The 18,690-nt window shown below is 50.3% G+C and overlaps 8 protein-coding genes across 8 annotated transcripts; 5 read left to right on the top strand and 3 right to left on the bottom strand.

Annotated features, from left to right (window-relative positions):
• Positions 1 to 175: 175 nt before the first annotated feature.
• On the bottom strand, positions 176 to 2,041 carry MYCFIDRAFT_32111 (uncharacterized protein; the record flags this gene model as incomplete). Its single annotated transcript, XM_007928752.1, has 1 exon — positions 176 to 2,041. One exon carries the CDS (start codon positions 2,039 to 2,041, stop codon positions 176 to 178), a length of 1,866 nt encoding a protein of 621 aa, XP_007926943.1.
• A 481-nt stretch (positions 2,042 to 2,522) lies between these two features.
• On the top strand, positions 2,523 to 3,520 carry MYCFIDRAFT_32637 (uncharacterized protein; the record flags this gene model as incomplete). Its single annotated transcript, XM_007928772.1, has 2 exons — positions 2,523 to 2,553; positions 2,607 to 3,520. 2 exons carry the CDS (start codon positions 2,523 to 2,525, stop codon positions 3,518 to 3,520), a joined length of 945 nt encoding a protein of 314 aa, XP_007926963.1.
• Positions 3,521 to 3,873: 353 nt separating this feature from the next.
• MYCFIDRAFT_154404 (uncharacterized protein) lies at positions 3,874 to 5,112 on the top strand (the record flags this gene model as incomplete). The annotated part of the gene is made up of 1 exon (XM_007929113.1): positions 3,874 to 5,112. The coding sequence occupies exon 1, from the start codon at positions 3,892 to 3,894 to the stop codon at positions 5,110 to 5,112; it is 1,221 nt and encodes a 406-aa protein (XP_007927304.1). The 5' UTR covers positions 3,874 to 3,891.
• Positions 5,113 to 5,505: 393 nt separating this feature from the next.
• Positions 5,506 to 8,329, top strand: MYCFIDRAFT_50372 (uncharacterized protein). Its single transcript, XM_007928855.1, has 2 exons — positions 5,506 to 5,735; positions 5,789 to 8,329. The coding sequence occupies exons 1-2, from the start codon at positions 5,579 to 5,581 to the stop codon at positions 8,203 to 8,205; spliced, it is 2,574 nt and encodes an 857-aa protein (XP_007927046.1). The 5' UTR covers positions 5,506 to 5,578; the 3' UTR covers positions 8,206 to 8,329.
• MYCFIDRAFT_63692 (uncharacterized protein) lies at positions 8,288 to 9,781 on the bottom strand (the record flags this gene model as incomplete). The annotated part of the gene is made up of 4 exons (XM_007928914.1): positions 8,288 to 8,938; positions 8,992 to 9,300; positions 9,354 to 9,510; positions 9,564 to 9,781. The coding sequence occupies 4 exons, from the start codon at positions 9,779 to 9,781 to the stop codon at positions 8,288 to 8,290; spliced, it is 1,335 nt and encodes a 444-aa protein (XP_007927105.1).
• A 799-nt stretch (positions 9,782 to 10,580) lies between these two features.
• On the bottom strand, positions 10,581 to 11,916 carry MYCFIDRAFT_87106 (uncharacterized protein). Its single transcript, XM_007929114.1, has 4 exons — positions 11,786 to 11,916; positions 11,481 to 11,731; positions 11,011 to 11,430; positions 10,581 to 10,956 (listed from the first exon to the last, which is right to left on the bottom strand). The coding sequence occupies exons 1-4, from the start codon at positions 11,820 to 11,822 to the stop codon at positions 10,630 to 10,632; spliced, it is 1,035 nt and encodes a 344-aa protein (XP_007927305.1). The 5' UTR covers positions 11,823 to 11,916; the 3' UTR covers positions 10,581 to 10,629.
• A 3,783-nt stretch (positions 11,917 to 15,699) lies between these two features.
• MYCFIDRAFT_32415 (uncharacterized protein) lies at positions 15,700 to 16,635 on the top strand (the record flags this gene model as incomplete). The annotated part of the gene is made up of 1 exon (XM_007928759.1): positions 15,700 to 16,635. One exon carries the CDS (start codon positions 15,700 to 15,702, stop codon positions 16,633 to 16,635), a length of 936 nt encoding a protein of 311 aa, XP_007926950.1.
• A 441-nt stretch (positions 16,636 to 17,076) lies between these two features.
• Positions 17,077 to 17,908, top strand: MYCFIDRAFT_78820 (uncharacterized protein; the record flags this gene model as incomplete). The annotated part of the gene is made up of 2 exons (XM_007928988.1): positions 17,077 to 17,549; positions 17,884 to 17,908. 2 exons carry the CDS (start codon positions 17,077 to 17,079, stop codon positions 17,906 to 17,908), a joined length of 498 nt encoding a protein of 165 aa, XP_007927179.1.
• Between the last annotated feature and the right edge of the window lie 782 nt (positions 17,909 to 18,690).

The raw sequence follows: 18,690 nt of genomic DNA on the forward strand, positions 1-18,690 counted from the left end.
TGCTTAATCTCTTCCGTGTCACTATCACGAAGAATCAGCAATGAAAGAACATGCTCAGGCGCCAAATTCAGACATTCGTTCTCATTTTAGGGAGAATTTTGCTCGACCACACTTGTTCTGCATGGACAGTAGCTCGGAACTAGAGGATCACAGAACTTGCCGATATGTACATCATCTATACCACGAGGAAACCAGAATAGTACTCACTCAGCCAAGCTGACACAGTCAATCCAACTTCAGCGCCAGCACTGACATCAAAGCGCTGCACGCTACCCACATACCCATCTGGACGAACGTTGACCACAGCCGCTTCGGTGCTAGCCATACCACCTATCCATTTCTCCAAGCAAGATTTGCCATTTGTGCTCTTCTCCGGAATGTCGTCCAAATATACCGTCCATTTGCTCCGGTCCAGAAGCGGTGGCAAGTCTGCGAGCTCGAAATCTGCTTTTGCCGTCGCTGTCACTAGTGCCACAGTGAACAGCTGACTGACGGCCGTATATCTCTCTGGTCTGTGGTATTCGTCCATCTCGCTCGTTGCACGAGGTTTCTTTGCAAAAGACTGGGCTGCTTGTTGAGAGGTTGCTGGAAGTAATGAGTTTGAGATGCCATCACAAGCGGCTCGCAGGAAAGTCATGGACTTCGCAAGATCTGGGCAGAGGAAGTAGATCTTGAATTGTCCGAGCATCGGGATGTCGAGCTGGATGTCTAGGGGGTTTGCGTCGATGTACCTGGTTACTTTGGCTGGTGGCAAGAGACATCCTGGTTGGATGTGGCTCTGCTTCCCGCTGTCCTGGTTGATAATGTTCGCACTGTATTCGACGCCGACGCCAGAGATGAAGCGAACGTTTTTGGCAAAGTTCTGAGCCAAGGCTTCGGGGTCGCCGTCATGGAACGCATTGGCGTGCTCATGGTCGAAATCGATCAGATCTTGGGCGATTTGACGACGTTCTTGCTGATATGTGGCGAGGAGGTCAGGCTTTGCGAGGCCACGAATCGCCAGGTTGAGCTTCCAGGCCAGATTGAGGGAGTCGTGCATAGAGGTGTTCATTCCTTGAGCCGCCTTTGGGGAATGCGTGTGACTCGCATCGCCGGCGAGGAAGATGCGCTGATTATCGTCACTGAATCGACTCGTTACTCGCTGACCAATCTGATAGGCACCGAACCACTCGACCATTGTGAAGTCAAGTTTGTACGGATGCAGAATCCTCCTCGCGGCCTCCAACACGTACTCTTGGGTTGCTTCCGCTTTCGAGATACCTTTTCCGTCCTCCGATTTCAGCTCAATGTACAATCTGGTCATGTTGCGTTCACGAGGAATGAAGAGGATCGAGCCATACTTGTGGCTTTGCACGATTGTCTTGCTCCATAAATCCGGGAAATTGGAATCGACCTCGCCATCTAGGACTCCCCAGAGTGCATCGGACGAAGCCCCTTCTGCGACTGCGCCTGGTATGCTCTTTCTGACTTGCGAGTGAGCTCCATCGCATCCGACCAGATAGTCTGCTCGCAGCTCTTCTGTGCGACCATTTATCCGATTGAGGTAGGAGATTGTGAGAGCCCGATCCTGACCGGCAGTTTCTTGGGCTGAAACGAATGCAGAACTTCGCAGCACTTCGACTCCCCGGGCTTCCAGGTCTTTTAAGAATACTTCTTCGACACTACCCTGGTGATTCAGGATCATAAATGGATCAAGCAGATCGACTATTTCTGGCGGGTACGCCAAATCTCTTCCGGTCCTTCTCAATGGCACATCGGGGGTTGAGCTCCAAAAGCAGATATCGTAGAATTTCACTGAATATTTTAGTAGGTCGTCAGCCAGACGCATCTGCTTCAGAGTCTCGATGGTTTTCGGTTGCAGACCATCTGCTCTTCCAGTTGAAGTCTTATCCGGCCTGTCGTCGATTACTGTCGTTTTAATGCCGAATCGGACCAAGTTGCACGCGAGCATCAGACCGGCGGGTCCTGCTCCAACAACGACAACATCATCGCTGTCGGTGTGAGCTCCGTTGGCATCGTTGCGAAGTACTCCTGGTGACATCCTGTGATCTAGTTCTAGTTTCTGGATCTTGGCGTCTTCTTTGTGGGCTCCATTGGGGACTTCTCTCTTTGTGCCGGTTGACATGATCACAGGCAGTACTCCTACCGACACTTCTCCATTCTACGCGCCCACTGAGTGGTGGTGGTGTGGTTCAATTGCAACACCGGTCCATCTTGCCGAGCAGTCTTGCTGATAGGGCGAAAGTGTACCCCCACCACCGTGCCACTTTCCCTCCACCAACGGGCCGACTTCACTCGTCTGCAGGCATTCACGAGCTCAAGTAAGCAATCCACACCGCATTTCCGGTATACGACGTTCCCCTCTTCCGAACAAGGGTTCCTTATCATCGCCCTATCCTCGGGCAAGAATCGTTGCTGTGCATTGACGTTCTGTTTTCATTCGCAAACAAGCGGTGTTCCATCATTGTCCTTGAGAAGAGCCTTGTTCATAGAACCGAGCCTGCAGCCGATACGGAATCATCATGGGAAAGAAGAGAGTTCTCGTTAGCTACGGTATGCATTGACCTACGACAATACTGAATACTGCTGACTGGACCTTCATGTAGGCGTCGACATCGATGCCGTCGCGGGTTGGCTAGGCTCGTATGGTGGCGAGGACAGTACTTCAGATATCTCAAGAGGAATTTGGGCTGGCACGAGAGGAACTCAAAGATTACTGAAACTCTTCGACAAGAACAACATCAAAGCGACATGGTTCATCCCCGGGCATAGTCTCGAAACCTTCCCAGAAGATTGTGCAGCGGTGCGAGATGCCGGGCACGAGATCGGTCTGCATGGCTACTCTCACGAGAACCCGGTGGACATGACGATTGAGCAGCAACGAGATGTCCTCGATAAGACTTACAGACTCCTCACGGACTTTTGCGGAAAACCTCCTCGGGGATCCGTTGCGCCGTGGTGGGAGACGAGCAAAGAAGGAACGGAGTTGATGCTTGCGTATGGGATCGAATATGATCACTCCATGTCACATGAGGACCACTGCATGTATTGGCTACGCACGGGAGACACTTGGACAAAGATCGATTACTCGAAAAAGGCCGAGGAATGGATGAAGCCATTGGTGAAGGGCCAGGAGACAGGTTTAGTGGAGATTCCTGGCTCGTGGTACATTGACGATCTGCCTCCGATGATGTTCATCAAGAGCAGTCCCAATAGCCATGGATGGGTCAATCCTCGGGATGTCGAAGCGATCTGGATGGATCATTTCGATTACTTTTATGAGAACTATGACGAGTTCGTCTTTCCTATGACGATTCATCCGGATGTTAGTGGGAGACCTCATGTTCTTTTGATGCATCAGAGGATCATCGATCATATCAACAAGCACGAGGGTGTGGAGTGGGTCACGATGGAGCAGATGTGTGACGATTTCAAGAGCAGGAATCAGCCGCCGCCCGGAGCTTTGATGCCGGCGTCGAGGGAGGAGGTTGAAAAGATGCTCGCGACGGGCAAGAAGTGATGGACTGGCCATGTTGGATGAACGACTTGCGTTTTGGTTGTAATGTTTCCATAGCTCAATGAACCACGATCGTCTCTAACAGTGCTGCCTCCGTCGTGCACAGTCATCTGGAGTTATACCTGACACACAAGGGCATACTGATCGGGAGGAACTCCAAAACCGACGTGTAGTAACATGACCCATTGACCAGATCTTGCGTCGAGACGAAGGCCTGCAAGCATGGGAGTTCAGCGTGAGATCTCCCCACCCTGGCCAGGTGTGAATAGTGGGATGAAGGGACCACCACGATCCACATACGCCACTTCAAAAAGCATTCTGTGCCTGCGTCTGCTCTTTGCAACTCACATTTCAGTGCGATCGTTCGACCCAAAATGCCATCCGCCGTCTCGCCACCACCTCACGCTCCCTTGAAGGGTACGAAGCTCTTCGAACCAGTCCAACTTGGACGCATCCAACTTGGCCACAGGGTCGCGCAGGCTCCTTTGACTCGCATGCGAGCTGTGAAAGAAGCAGACGGAATTTTCGTGCCTGGTGATCTTGCACTTGAGTACTACTCGCAACGAGCAAACCCAGGTGGCTTTCAGCTCACCGAGGCGACGGACATTGAACACTACGCAGGAGGATATCCCGGCGTGCCAGGCATCTTCACTGAATCCCAAATCAAAGGCTGGAGACGCATCACCGACGCGGTGCACGCAAAGGGTGGTTTCATATTCAGCCAACTCTGGCACACGGGGCGAGCGTCACCACCAAGCTTCCGCAACGGTCAGCAAGCAATCAGTTCCGGCGACATTCCAATCTCAGGAAACGCATTGGATGGAACCAAATATAGCGACAATCCGCCTCGTCCAGCCACGGTGGAGGAGATCAAGGCGCTCACCACTTCCTTTGCGCAAGCAGCAAAGAACGCCATCGAAGCTGGCTTCGATGGCGTCGAGATCCATGCTGCGAACGGATACCTCCTGGATCAGTTTCTGCACGACAACATCAACAACCGGACCGATGCCTATGGAGGCTCGATCGAGAACCGATGTCGATTCCCTTTGGAAGTCATCCACGCCGTCTCCGAAGCCATCGGATCAGATCGAGTCGGCATCCGGCTCGCGCCCTTGAGCTACTTCCAAGACACCAGAGATTCGGATCCCATTGCGCACTGGGCATATCTGTGCGAGAAAATCATCGCACGGCCAGAACAGTCACGCCTGGCGTACGTGCATAGTGTCGAGCCTCGATTCGACGAAGTGATGGACGAGCAGGCCAAGCTGGATGCCCTGTCGGCGTATAACGCGAAGGGGCCGGAGATGACTCGTAAGACTGCCATCTCCCTTGACCCATTCCGACACATCCTCCAGAAGGGCGGCGTGAAATTCCTCGCTGCGGGCAACTTCAATCGCGATAATGCTTTGCCGAAGTTGGAGGCCGATGCGGCGGACGTTATCGTCTTTGGGAGGTGGTTCATTGCCAACCCCGACCTCCCTCGGCGGCTCGCGCATGGCTTGGAGCTCAATGCGTACGACCGTGACACTTTCTACGGCGCAGACCCGCCGAGCAAAGGCTATGTGGACTACCCCTTCTTCGGCGTTGCTGCATAGCTGATGTCTGTTCGTTGACGATAGAGGGGGAAAGCGAAAGCGAATGTCGACAAGTTGTTGTTGGCGACCGGCTGTCATGTGTATGTGTTTTGTACCGACGCTTGTCGAACTGTGGATCGATCGGTACTGGGCAGCTCTGTCTGCTAGAACTGGTCTACGGATGGGTGGTACTTTGGCACAAGCAAGGGTCATCGGTTGGTTCGGTATTCTAGACCAGACTAAACAGGACAGGGTACCTAGAACTCTCCCCCATCTTTGCTTTCCTTCTCCGCGCTCTCACTCTTCGCCTACGTTATCGTGATCCCGGGGCGGGTCGGCGAGCATTATTCACTATGTCGTCCCCATTCGTGCTGTATAACCACCACTCTCTGCTGCTAACCGCCCCGCCCGGATCAGGAATCTTGATCGTGGAACTCTACCAGGCCTGTGCGTCAGTGCTGCTTTCCAGATCTGGCCATAAGCCATCATGCCGCAAGCCAATGGACGTTGGGTCTGTGATGCCGAGGGCTGTGGTCGCTCATTCAGCAGACATGAGCATCTCCAACGCCACGTCCTGAACCACGCTGAAGGAGAGCACACTTGCGAACGTTGTAGGGCTCACTTCAAGCGACCCGATCTTCTAGGTATCGAAGCACATTCTCCTGCAGGGCCCCACGATGGACTGACATGCTTACAGAACGCCACTTGGCTCGACATAGACTGAAGGACGCTGAAGGGGGCACTTTGATGACTCGTAAAAGGCTGTGGAAAGATTCAGAAGGCCGCGTGGTCACTAAACGCCCAGCACTTGAAGAACAGCAATCCAACCGTGCCGTGAACCATTATTCACTCCAGGCACATGCACATCAACCGCCCGCTCTACCTCTTTCGCCTCCAGGAAGCTCATCAGATCTTGCCATATCACCCACAGGATCCAATGAAGCTACGACACGATTGGTGCAGCAGCCTGCCTACACGGGTCAAGCGGAAAACTTTGGCAATCCGTTTCTCCAAGACTCACTAGACGAGAACTTCTTCTGGGAAAGCACGGCATTGTCATCTGGTCCAGAGCCCACACTTGTGTCTGAGCCCTTTGACGACATCTTTGCGCCAGACACCGCGAGTAGCTTTAACATGCCGTATACTACCGCGAACAACTACAATTGGTTATTTGATCTTTCGCTCGATCCATCCATTGGCAACACTGGCCTCCAACAACCCACAGCAGTCTTCACCCAGTTCACCACCCTTGAAACTCCCCCTACAACACATACACGTCAGCCACCGCAGGCGCAAATGGTGTCGATGCATTCCAAGCTGGCACAGAATCAACCAAGGGCAGCCACAGTCAAACAGCTCGACGCGGTAGCAAGTCCGCAGCAAAGACCAAGAGATAGTGTCGTCGATGATGCATCTCCTCTTCTCCATCCTAGCGAGTGTCCGATGTCTCTGCTCAACCACAAGCAGACACTGCCCTCCCTGGACGAGCTAACCAGGGAGCGAATCATGGATGTGATCGAGCATGCCCGGCCCACTCTACCTGATGGCAGTGTTGTGATGTTCGACCATCCGAGGTTAAGCCTGCAGTCTATGCAAACATATCTCGATCTTTTCTTCACGCGCTTCAATGTGGCCTATCCGCTGATGCATGCGGCAACATTCTCCCCGCCAGCGACTGAGCCGATCCTGCTCACCACCATCATTCTACTTGGTGCAACATACAGCGACAAAGACTCGCATCAACTAGCAGTCTGTATACATGATGTTCTCCGGCCTCAAATCTTTGCCAACCCGGCCTTTTCTGCAAAGCCGGAACTCTGGGTCTTACAAGCCATTCTCCTGACTGAGTGTCTGGGCAAGTCAAGAGGCGGTCAACGACAGCACGATATGAGCCATTTGTTTCATGGTCTTCTGATCAACTTGATACGTCGGAGCGATTGCCAAACCATACAACCGGAAAGCCTGGTCTGCAGCGACGCCGATGCAGATATAGCAAGTCGGTGGCAGACGTGGGCAGAAATGGAGCAAAAGAAGCGTCTTGCTCAGCTGTGCTTCGTCTGGGATGTTCAGCATGCCGTTCTATTCAGCCAAAGCCTGTGCATGTCCGCATTTGAGCTTCGCTCGACTCTGCCTTGCGACCAGGCAATTTGGGAAGCAGATACGCCCCATGCGTGGATCGAGGCCTGGAAGTCGCAAGACCACTCACCGCCTCACTTGCTCGCTGTGCTCAAGACATACCTCACGACGCATATGACAAAGCGAGTGAATTTGAACGCAATCTCCCACATAATCCTTCTGCACGGCTTGATGTCTGTATCCTGGGACATGACGAGGCGCGATCAGACCTCACTGGGCTTGCTTAGCAATGGTCTCAGTGCAGGCAGCTGGCGAGATCGCATGGCGAAAGCATATGAGAGCTGGAAGATTGACTTCGATCATTTCACCGCCTCCACAGGGACCAATCTCATGCGTTGCACAGGAGATCCGGAAGCTCAGCTATACAGCGTTCAGCGCTTCGATTCATTTGTTGCCGCTTATAATGCACTTTATCACGCCGCCCAGCTGATTTTGCTTGCCGAGATTCTGGATTTACAAATCTATGCCGGCGCAAGACATATCCTCGGCCGCTCTGTATCCAGAATGGACTACTCAAGATCGCAGAAAGTGGTTAAGCGTTGGGCCAACGAAGATGCAAGTCGAGCTGCCAGAGCTGTGTGGCATGCCGCTCACATTTTGCAAGCAAGTGCAAGGCACTCTGACAGCGAGTTCGTGGTTGGTGATCTCTTTCATCATGCTTGGACCTTGATCCTTGGTACCCTGACCATCTGGAGTTTCTATCATTCACGGCCTTCATCGCAGACCGATGACGATGAGCCGATTTGGGATGCCAAAGAGCACATGCATCAACAACTGCACTTCATGACATCGGCGAGCCCGGAGACTTTGGCGACTGTGACGCCTGCTGCTGGAAAGAAATGTACTGCCGGCCTGACATCTGTCGTTGTCAATAGCCTGACCAAGATCCGCTGGGGCGTGATACACGATGGCACATCAGTATTGAAGGGCCTAGTTCCGTGGCGTCTGATCAGTGAGGATGATGGCCGCACGTTGTAGTCTCTCATGCAGAATGGTCATTCATTATTGCCCGCCCTCCCGTCTGCCTGCTCTCCACGGCTGCTGAGCTCTACTAACTTATCTATCTTCCAATAGCTTTCTTTTCAAGATATCGCAGACCGGGAAACACAAGTGCCGCCCAGCTTGCGCCGATAAACAAGCCTATGTCAGATCCATAATCTCCGATCAAACCTGCAATGGGCCCAATGTAGTACACTTGGTCCATGCAGAGGACCGCTCCCACCCAGCCGATCACGAAGGCGGCCAAAGCCGCCCATCCGATCGGCAACTTCTTGCGATCATTCCAATCCTCCCAAATGTATCCAGTGTTGCGGCGGAAGATCAACTGCTCCTCCAGAGTGATGACGACCCAGATGGTCACCCAGTAGCCCATCAAGGATAGAAAGTTCTGGAATATGCTGTAGAGATGGTTGCGTCCGACAGCTCCACAGATCGTGTAAATGACCACGCTGAGTGTGTTCCAGTACATTCGTGGTATCTTTAACGGCCAAGACCCCAAGCACTGGAAGCTGAGGCCGCAAGCATAAGTGCCTGGAGCGTTGTTGGCGATCACACCGAGCATGACGATCACGGCGCAAAAGTGTCCAAAGCGGCCCAAAGGTTCGAAGCCGGCGACGACTACTGCACCGGGACTTATCTTGTGAGCCGCTGCCCAAGCTGCTCTCGTCTTGATGCCAGAGGCTATGCCGGTGCCGATGAGGACGGTGAAGGCCTAGAACACCACATGTCAGACATCAACACATCTTGCAACTCGGATTCACTTACATATCCGAGCGTGAGCCCCGTCCAGCACAGAAAGAATGTGAGCCTCTTTGATGTGCGTTCTGGAAAATAGACGAAGAAGTCGGCTCCTGCGGGAGCCCAACCGCTGGGCGCGGACAGGAAGAGCGCGAACACTGACAGGCGATTCGCGATGACTGTCTCCTTGTTGCCCACTGATGGAGCTGAAGTGTTGAAGTACGGTCCAGCGCAGCCAGCCAGAATCAGCAACATCACGGCTTGCGGAATCCAGCCGTAACGCTCGTAGGCGTGGAGGATAGGAAGACCAAAGACGGTGAGGATGTAAGTGAGGAGCTACTCATCATCAGCATCCTGACACGACCGTCGAAACAGAGATAAAGACTCACCGCTACGATCACCACCCCAACCACAATCGACGTACTCCCACCACTAATCGCAGACAACATCTGCCCTCCAACCACCGTATCAATCATCCCATACCCAAGCATAATCACCAAATTCAGCACCACACAAATCCGACTCGGCCACCACCCCATATGATATCTCGCAACAATCTGTTCTCAATACTCAGCAACACATATCTCCTTCATCCAAACCCAATCCCCAAAAATTTTCCCTGAAAGCTCACCATAGTTCGATTCCCCGACCGAGGTCCAAAAGTCGCCATGTAAGCCGTACACAACGCTCCCACCGAAATCCCAAAAACCGAACACATGGCCGAATCCAAGAATGAAAGTCCATACACCGAAGGTCCCAGTAACCCGAGCGTTACGTGATTCGCGGTTAAATTCGCACTACACCATAGTGAGATCATTTGTACGTAGACGCCGAAAGAAGCCTTATTATAATATCAGAATTCCATCAGCGAAACATGTCGAAAGTTTTTTGCAATCTTCTCGTTCTTTTTTTTTTGTTTTTTTGGGAAGTACTTACCGCTTGTCTCCTCTCTTCCGGCAAAACCCTCTGCACCCCCCTCGTCTCCGTGAAATCCGCTGCGAACGAAGCCCAATACTTTTTCCACCACGATAATAAAGAACGTTCGTCGATGACTCGTCCTTCGGCGATTGAGAGGCCGGAGTGATCGCTGGTGTCTGCGATGACGACGGCATTTTCTTTGCCTTTTTCGATGTCGGACATGGTGGTTGGTGGGGGGTGTGAGTCTGGTGTGGTCGTGCTACTGATTATTTAACTATATGTAAACCATGGATGGCAATTCTTCGACTACCTACTAAGCATTGACCCGTATGCTTCACGTGTTAGACTACTCCACGATAGCCTTATCGAGTTTGTTAGCTGGCCAATAAGAGCTCCGACAGGGCTTCGTGCTGGCGTGTGTCAGGTTTCCCCATTCTTGGGGTTGGCTAGGCGAACGAGAGTTGTAGCGTGGCGGGGAGGCAGGTTAGGTGGTCAAGTCATGATTCGATAATTTCTCGTACTTCTCGTTTGGTATCGTAGGGCTAAAGCAGCACTGACTTGGCATGTGTCAATGGAGAGGGACCGCGGCCGAGGGTTTGGACGACCGTGCACAAAACGAGGTGGTCACAGTTGGTTCCCGTTTCCTGCCTTGCCCGAGGCGTTTGAGACGTTGATGGTTGGAGAAAACCCTTGGTGATGGTGGTGTGAAATTTGTTCATATACCTTACTTCATCGAATCTATAAAATCTAATAAGTAGCCTTGAGCCTCTTAACCATATGCTCACCGCAATGCACAGGTTCATACTTGATAGGATTCTCAGCGCTATACGTGCCTGGAATCGCGTGGATCATGCGGTCATGATTGGGATGACAGAAGTAAGGGATGCTATATCTCGCCGGATAAGTATCAGACGGAATGGGAGGCTCCACGACTCTGTGCATTGTGCTCTTGATGGTATCATTAGACCACCTTGCAAGTAGATCTCCAGCATTGACAACTACTGTGCCTTCGATGGGGGTGGCGTGGACGAATTTCCCTGTGGGGGATTGTATTTGGAGGCCACCAGACATGTCCTGTGGTACTGCGTTAGCAGAGTGTATAGGCAGAGTCGTGGTGGCTAGTTGTACCTGGAACAACAATGTGATTGATCCGTAGTCAGTATGACTTCCAGCTCTGACTTGATTATCGTTCTTCTTGAAGACATCGGCTTTGACTTCAGGATAGTGCAAAAGGCGGAGAGTGTTGTCGCCCGCGTCACAGTATGAATCGAACCAGAACTCATCAATCCCAAGACCCACGGCGATCGACCGCATGATTTCGACGTGAAGATCTTTGCACAGGTCGAAGAACCTGACCATTTGCGTGCGGAACACAGCGCCAGCGGCATCAGTAGGCCATTGGTTGGGTAAGCCAGGCTCATTCTCTTTGCCGATCTCAATGGACTCTTTCAAATCCGCGCCTTCTTGTGCTCGAACATTCTCAATGTCATCGGCACCCTCAACGTTGGTCGTTTTCTCTCTGCCGGCTTGAGAGTAGCCTCGATTGGCCTGAGACGATGTCAGCGAAATTGATCGATGCAATCGATCACGATACCCACCTCTGGAGTAGTCCATGCGAGCTGATCCTTCTCTGCGAATGGCCTCGCGAAGAACTTGGCGGACTCTGAGAAGGTATTGCGGAGCTCGTCATCCGGAATGCCGTGATTACTCAAGTAGATAAACCCGGCATTCTGAAAGCCAGCGAGTATGGCCTGTGCAGTGGACTTCTTGGTGGCTGCATCGCCCGACAAGAATGCCGAGAAGTCGATCAGAGGGATCTCAAGGCTGGCCTCGGATACGGTGGTCTGAACTGCGGTGGGTAAGAAGAGGTCTAGGTACAACGGGAGCTATGCTTCAAACATACGTGTCGCGTCCGGATGGTAATATGCTCCTTGACCCATTCTACCTCCGTAGACCCGGATTCGGCCTTGGCAGGAGTAGCGGCGACGACGATGCTTGACTAAAGGATGGGGCTCACTCTCAGTGCTGAGATAAGCTTGTGGAGTGTCTCAAGCAGTGTTGTAAGGGATACCGGGCGTTTGCCTGAGTTATCTTCTCACTGCCTTTCTCTTCGCCCATGAACTTGGCCGGGGTGGCGTATTGCAGAGAAGAAGGACTGTAGATGCTGCCCTTGACACCGAATCCTTGTTGTAGTCGGCAGTCGGCAGCCCTCCGTGTCGTGCATGTAATGCTGATGGCGAGAATTGTTTGCGAGATATGTGCCGCGTGAAGACGAGCCTCGACCTTGTCGCCGCCGGAAGAAGAGTCGGGCCGAGGCGGTGACTTCTCTGTCTCGGACACACCTTGCAGGCTCAACTACTACTCAATAGAGGGATTTCGCCGCACCTTTGTTGCCGCTCTAGGTGCCGCTCCAGGTGCCGCTCCAGCTCCTAATTATAGCCGCTATGTCTCGAATAAGCCTAGTATTCCGTCTCTTTCCGCTTTGTATAGATATTATATTTCCGAGCGCGTAGCGCGTATATAGTATAGGCAAAATAGTAGTCGTTAAGGTAGTAAGGTCGCGCTTGCTAGCAATCGTCGTTATGTTAATCGCTTAGGTGTATACGAAGCGTAGAGACCGTAGTTTCCGCTCGCGGCCGACAATTCTATATATAAGGAAGGTATAAAGTCTAGACGATTATATCGATATAAAGGTAGAAGATAAATATAGGTATATCGCCGTTTTTAGAGGTTGTTGTTATTGTTGTTAATAGTTAGTATGTATTTTAGAAGGTTAGAAGGTTAGATAGGCCTTACTGCTACTACGCTTAGCTAATTACCGCGGTAATAGGTTTAGTAAGGTAGAGATTCGCTTCCTAGCTATTATATTACGAATCGATACTATATAATAGTCTAATCGTTACGTCTACGAGCCGGAGCTAGCATTCTATATTATATATCGGCGGCTATCGTATCCGTGTCGCTAGAAGGACCTTACTAACTATTTTAGCCGACTAAAGTGCTTTCTATCGATAATCTTCTTAGATACGATACTCTATATCGAGGAGCAATTCGGAAGCCTTATCCGGTAGCACCTACGATTAAGACGATATTACATTATAAGGGGCTTTGTACGCAGTATTAAAAGAGCTAGATATCTAGGTAATTTTTAGGGTTTTATTAATAGCACATTCCGTAGTACTACGAGGCCTCTTCGGTCTACCTACGACTAACGAATCTACTATACGGGGCATAAGAAGAAGTATAGCTACAAATTCTAAGGCATTATTACCCCCGACGGTATACTATCGTCTCTTATCGGCCTATTCGAAGGCAGATCTAATAACTAGTCTATCTAGCAAGAATCCCCGGTTCCCGAGCGAATACGCCGTCTTATAGAAAACCGGACAATACTCTATCTCTATAGCAATCTAGCATACTATTATACTTATAGTGTTATCTATCTATAGCCTAGCAAGCCTCTGCCGCTATTAAAACAAGCATTTAATACTCGTATATTAAGGGTAAGAATAGAGATAGAACACGCCTTTAGAAAGACCTTACAGTTATAGGGATATCTAGGCCTTACTAAGCAACAATACATTAGCAACTAGCCTGTCTCGTCTTATTATCTAACGGCTACTTTGCTTACAAACGTATATACCTGCCTACGAGGTAGCAATTAGTATAATACGCGCTTTAAGACAAGACCTCCCTCTACTACGGAATATCTCTATCTATACGGCAATGCACCTATCCTAGACGAGCCTGTCTATCTATAGCGAATATATATACGAAAGCGAAGACATAGGCAGGCAGTTAACATTTAGTAATAGTCGAGATAGTTCTATATAGGAGGTCCGCGGAGGTAAACTTTATCTTAGCCGAAATATATATATATACTAAGCTATAACATTTAGCACTACATTTTACTATAACGCAACACTAACACCTATATATTACTATACAAGCGCTTTATCGTATATATCGTAGCTATAATATATTTTTTGCGCGACTTTACACGACTAAAATTAACTATTTTATAGCTATATAGCAGAAGTAATAAACATGCTATTTTATTAGCCCTTAAACTGCGACAGATCTACTATCAGATCGAATAGATCTACGCCCGCTACTATATACTCCTATAGCTCTGCTTTACTATAAGTACTTCTAATTAATTGTTTATAGGTTAGGTCGACCTCTATATCCCTAGTAACTACCGGAGTACTTTCCTTTACTAAATTTGCCTAGTTAGAGCCCTGTTCCTGCTTGCTAGCTATATTCTTTAAGAGCGACAGAATAGTGTTATTCTAGGCCTTAAGCGCACTAATATCGCTCTTTAGCCTCTTTAGCTCGCGCTTACTCTTATCGTTTACTTCGCTACTATTTAACGACCGCACTAACGCCGCTATACTAGCTTCTATTGTCGGAGGTTCTTTAGCTAACTCCCGCCTTGTCTTGCGCTTCTTAGAGGCCTTCCTATTAACTAGCCGTAGCGTTGCTAAAGAACGAGAAGCCGGCGTTACTAAAGAACGAGAAGCCGCTAAAGTCTATAAATTATAGACCGCCTTTTTATCGAAGTCGGCCTCCGAATAGACTGTTTCTAGTAGATTAATCTTATTCCGCTCCGCTTCCTCGTCTGTCTTATCTTCTTCTTTATTAATATAAGTATTAGACTTACTGCTACTACTAGACTCGGGGTCTAGTAAGGGCGCTTTCTTCTTCCCCTTATCCTTCTAGCTTTTAGTAAGGTTTAGTCTTACTCGCTAAGCATTAATAGCCTTATCTTCCTTCTTCTTAGCGGCCTTCGCCTTATCTTTAGCTAACTATTGCTTCTTAGCAATCGCCGCCTTTATCTTACTAAGCCGATTAGTATATTCGTTATTAAATTTAGTACCGGAGTCTATATAGGTGCCGCCTTACTTAGGGTCGCGCTATTAGTTATAGACCTTTAGTATTGCCTTAAACACCTTCTTTAAGCTTCTATAAGTAAATCCGGTCTCTCTTACGAATGCTAGGCTAATAGTATCCTATATTTTAGGCTAACTAAGCATTATTATATACTTAAATACTACTTTGCTAAGCACGACCTTCTAATAGTTAGTAAGGCTAGAAGAGCCTATAGGCTAACTCGCTTGTAGCGCCTTTTTATCGACTATACTAATAGCCGCTTAATCGGCTTCTAATTAAGCCGCTAACCTCGCCTTCTTTCGAGCGGATTTACTCGCCTTATAGTTAAGCGGCTACGGCGTATTTAGTAGAGGCATCTTACCTCGTAGGGCGGTAAGATACTAAGCAATAGGTTAAGGTATTATTGTCTGTCGCTTAGTCGACTAAGCGACTAGTTTACTACGCTTATTATAGATAAGCTAGCTAGGAGGTCTATAGAAACGGTCGAAATCGATACTATTACTAGGCGGCTAAATAGCGCTCGGCGGTTATAGAATCGGTATAGGGGTTAGAGACTAGGAAATAGGCGTAGAGGCGACCGACGAGAGCCTTAAGAAGCTATTCTCGTAAGATATAATTGCTAGCAATTAATATACTAATTTATTTTATAGCGATAGTCGACGCGATACGTAGAAGGCTAGAAGCCCGAGGTTAGCACCTACGGCTAATTCTACTACGCTAAGCTATATTCACTTACTTAGCGACCTAATCTAGCACTAAAGCGGCCGCTCCAGCGCTGGAGCGGCAGCTGAAGGTGACACGTGCACGCGCACTGTTCACTTCCTTATTAGGCCGCACTAGGCTATATTAGGGGCTGGAGCGGCACCTGGAGCGGCATCAGAAGGTGCGGCGAAATCCCTCTAATGACTGTGTACAATCATGATCATGACATGGCCTACACTACCGGCCAGAGCGGCGTATCTCGCACTGCAGAATGGTAAACGACGAAATGCATTGTCTCTCGCCGTGCTGCGTGACCTCAAAGAGCAGCTAATGCGATACAATACGTCGCCTACCGATGGAAGACTCCGAATTCTGCCGCCTTTCAAAGCAAGCATTTTGAATGACCTAGAAAGAGTCTCCGAAGGGAAAGCTAGCGATGAAACCACCTCAGACCTCGCCTGGCTCCTTGATGGCGAGACTTGGAGGAGCGAGCGAGAAGGTCTGCCTTCGGTCGTCGTTCTGAGGAGTGAGGGACCGGTGTTCTCATCCGGCCACGACCTCCGCGAACTCTCGCAACTTTCCCATGAAGACGTCAAGACAACATTCGAGCTATGTGCAGAAGTCATGACCCTGATACGCAGATCTCCCGCGCCGGTTGTTGGTGTGATTCAAGGACTAGCTACGGCTGCAGGTTGTCAACTTGCACTGACGACCGATCTGCCTATGGCTGCAGCCGACACCAGACTGCAGCTCCCGGGAGCCTCGATAGGTCTACCGTGCACCTCTCCGTCAACAGCCGTCTCTCGCAAACTTGGCACAAGCCTTACATATCGCATGCTCGCCCTGGCCGAACCTATCCGAGCAGCTGACTTGCCCCCTGGAACTATCGAGATAGTGCCAGACGCAGAGTCGCTGGAGAGACGAGTGCAAGAGGTCGTAATGAAGCTGGCTGACCAGAGTGGTGCGCAATCTCAGGCTCTTGGAAAATGGGCATTTTGGACGCAATCGGGACTTGGTGGCTCGGATTCTGGTGGCGACGGCTACGAGGCAGCTGTGTCTTGGGCAGGTAGAATTATGGCCCTCCATGCTCGTTCTGACGATGCCAAAGAAGGTATCACAGCATTTTTCGAAAAGCGGACGCCGATGTTCAAGCTCTGAATACTTTTTTCCACGCTGTCTTGGAAGCCCTATAGTAGTCCCACGCGTCTCAGGGTGAGTGCATAGAAAGGAGGTGAATTCCAGCAGATGACCTTGCGAAGTGAGTGTCATTTCATTGACTTTTCGTGTTGTGTTGTCCTGTTGTTGATGCAAAGAGTCTAATAAAGGGATGGAACTGATCCTATTTGCCCATTTACCCATACCCTTGAAGGTTCACGGCCCGAAGTTAGTGAGTCTGACGAAGCATTTCCCTAGCTAGACCCAAAGGTTTTGCGACTTCTTCGCGACTTTCCATTTGTATACCACCATCATTCTCCCACAGGAAACGTTCGCTTGTTGGCTCCCATCATGACCACAACTTCTGCATCTCGTGGCCTCAGCGTGTGATTTCCATGCACGACATTGACGGGACACTACCCCCTCAATGATGGAAAGATAAGCATGGAGATTTGTGGGCATGAAATCTTAATCTTCCCAGAGCTGAGGGTTCAGTACCGGTCACGAGTGGGAGAACAGTATCGCAGCTTTCAGCAGATGATGGAGGGGCTTGCGCGCGATGTGAGCGCAGAAGAGTCCAAGCGGAGAGCAAAGCAAAGGGCACGAGAAGAGGAGGGCGACTTCTACCTCTCAGACGCAGAGGCCTATTTTGAGAATGTCAACCTCCACGCCAAAGTGAAAGGAAGCACAGCCACCGGGCTTCTGGATCTACCACCTGAAATACTCACAATTATCGCGGAATTTGCTGCTGGACATCCTGGTATCCTCAACCGCAGATGCATGAAGGACTTGCGCTTGACACACCCTTTGCTGAGCCATCTCGGCTTCTTGAAGTCCAAGCTTTTTGCAACAATCACCCTCACACCTGAACCAGGCCAGCTCTGGGCTATTACCAAATACGCTGCTAATCTCGCACCGTATGTAAAGAAGCTCCTACTCAGGCCGGTCCTTGTCGATAAGTCGAAAGCTCCGAAAGGCAGGCAAAGAGACTCTAACGCGCAAGTCAAAAAGGCTATGCGGCCCAGGATCAACGAGGCAATTGAGAGTGGTAGGGTGCAGCGCGTATGGGTTGATTTCCTGCAGAGAATGAAGCCAGATGCTGCCATCGAGATCCTCTACATGGAAAACGAGAACAGAGGCTGGATTTCAAGCCCAGGGCCACCACCGCAGCCGTTCCTGCAGCTCGTCATAGCTTCTCTGGCTGCGTCGCGTTGTACATTTACCCGTATCGACCTAGAACACTGCACTCAGAGCGCCCTCGTCTGGCAGAACATAGACAGCTGGGATGGCCTCGATCTCAGCAATCTCACGTCACTCAGGCTTGCTTTGACACTCAAGGATATCATGCGCCGTAGAGCCGATAGCGGAAAGTATCTCAGGAACTTCGACCTCGAGTCTGCTCGTGTCTTGAGAACACTCCTAATGAAATCTGGCTCGACACTTCAGAGTCTCTCAGTCTGGACGGACACGCCGAGCCTATTTTGCAGCACGAACTTACCGACATTACCTGCACTTCGGTCTCTAGTGCTTTCGAATATCACCGAGGTCAACGCGGACGACCTGGCGTCATGGTTAGCTTCGCTGCGAACGCTGCAAACTCTTGTGCTGTGGAATATTAGACTCAAGAACCACAGATCGATGAACGACTGGCTGCCAATCTTCAGGGCCATTCGTGCTCATCATCGCGGCCTCCGATTCTCTTTTGGCAGTAACTTCCTTCCGCATCGATTCTTGCACTTCGAGCATCTGAGCCTCGTTCCTGCGAAGTCAGAAAAGGCTTCTTCTGGAAATTTACGCTACAATGAGATGCTGAAGCAATATCTTTCAGGCATTGCAGAGTGGCAGGATGTCATTCCATAGGACTTGCAACGAGTTCCTGTGATACAGCAATCCAATCAGAAGAGACATGCTGTCCCTCTGCAAAACGCAGTGGTTTGATGCCACGATTGCGCCTCGGCACTTTGTCGACAATTTTGACTTTCGACTTCACACGCCAGCGCGTCAGAGCGGTTCGGGCACCTCAAGTGGTCTGGAACCTCTGCATACACCACAAAAGGC

The sequence above is a fragment of the Pseudocercospora fijiensis genome, assembly GCF_000340215.1.
Source record: "Pseudocercospora fijiensis CIRAD86 unplaced genomic scaffold MYCFIscaffold_5, whole genome shotgun sequence".
Lineage (NCBI taxonomy): Eukaryota > Fungi > Ascomycota > Dothideomycetes > Mycosphaerellales > Mycosphaerellaceae > Pseudocercospora > Pseudocercospora fijiensis.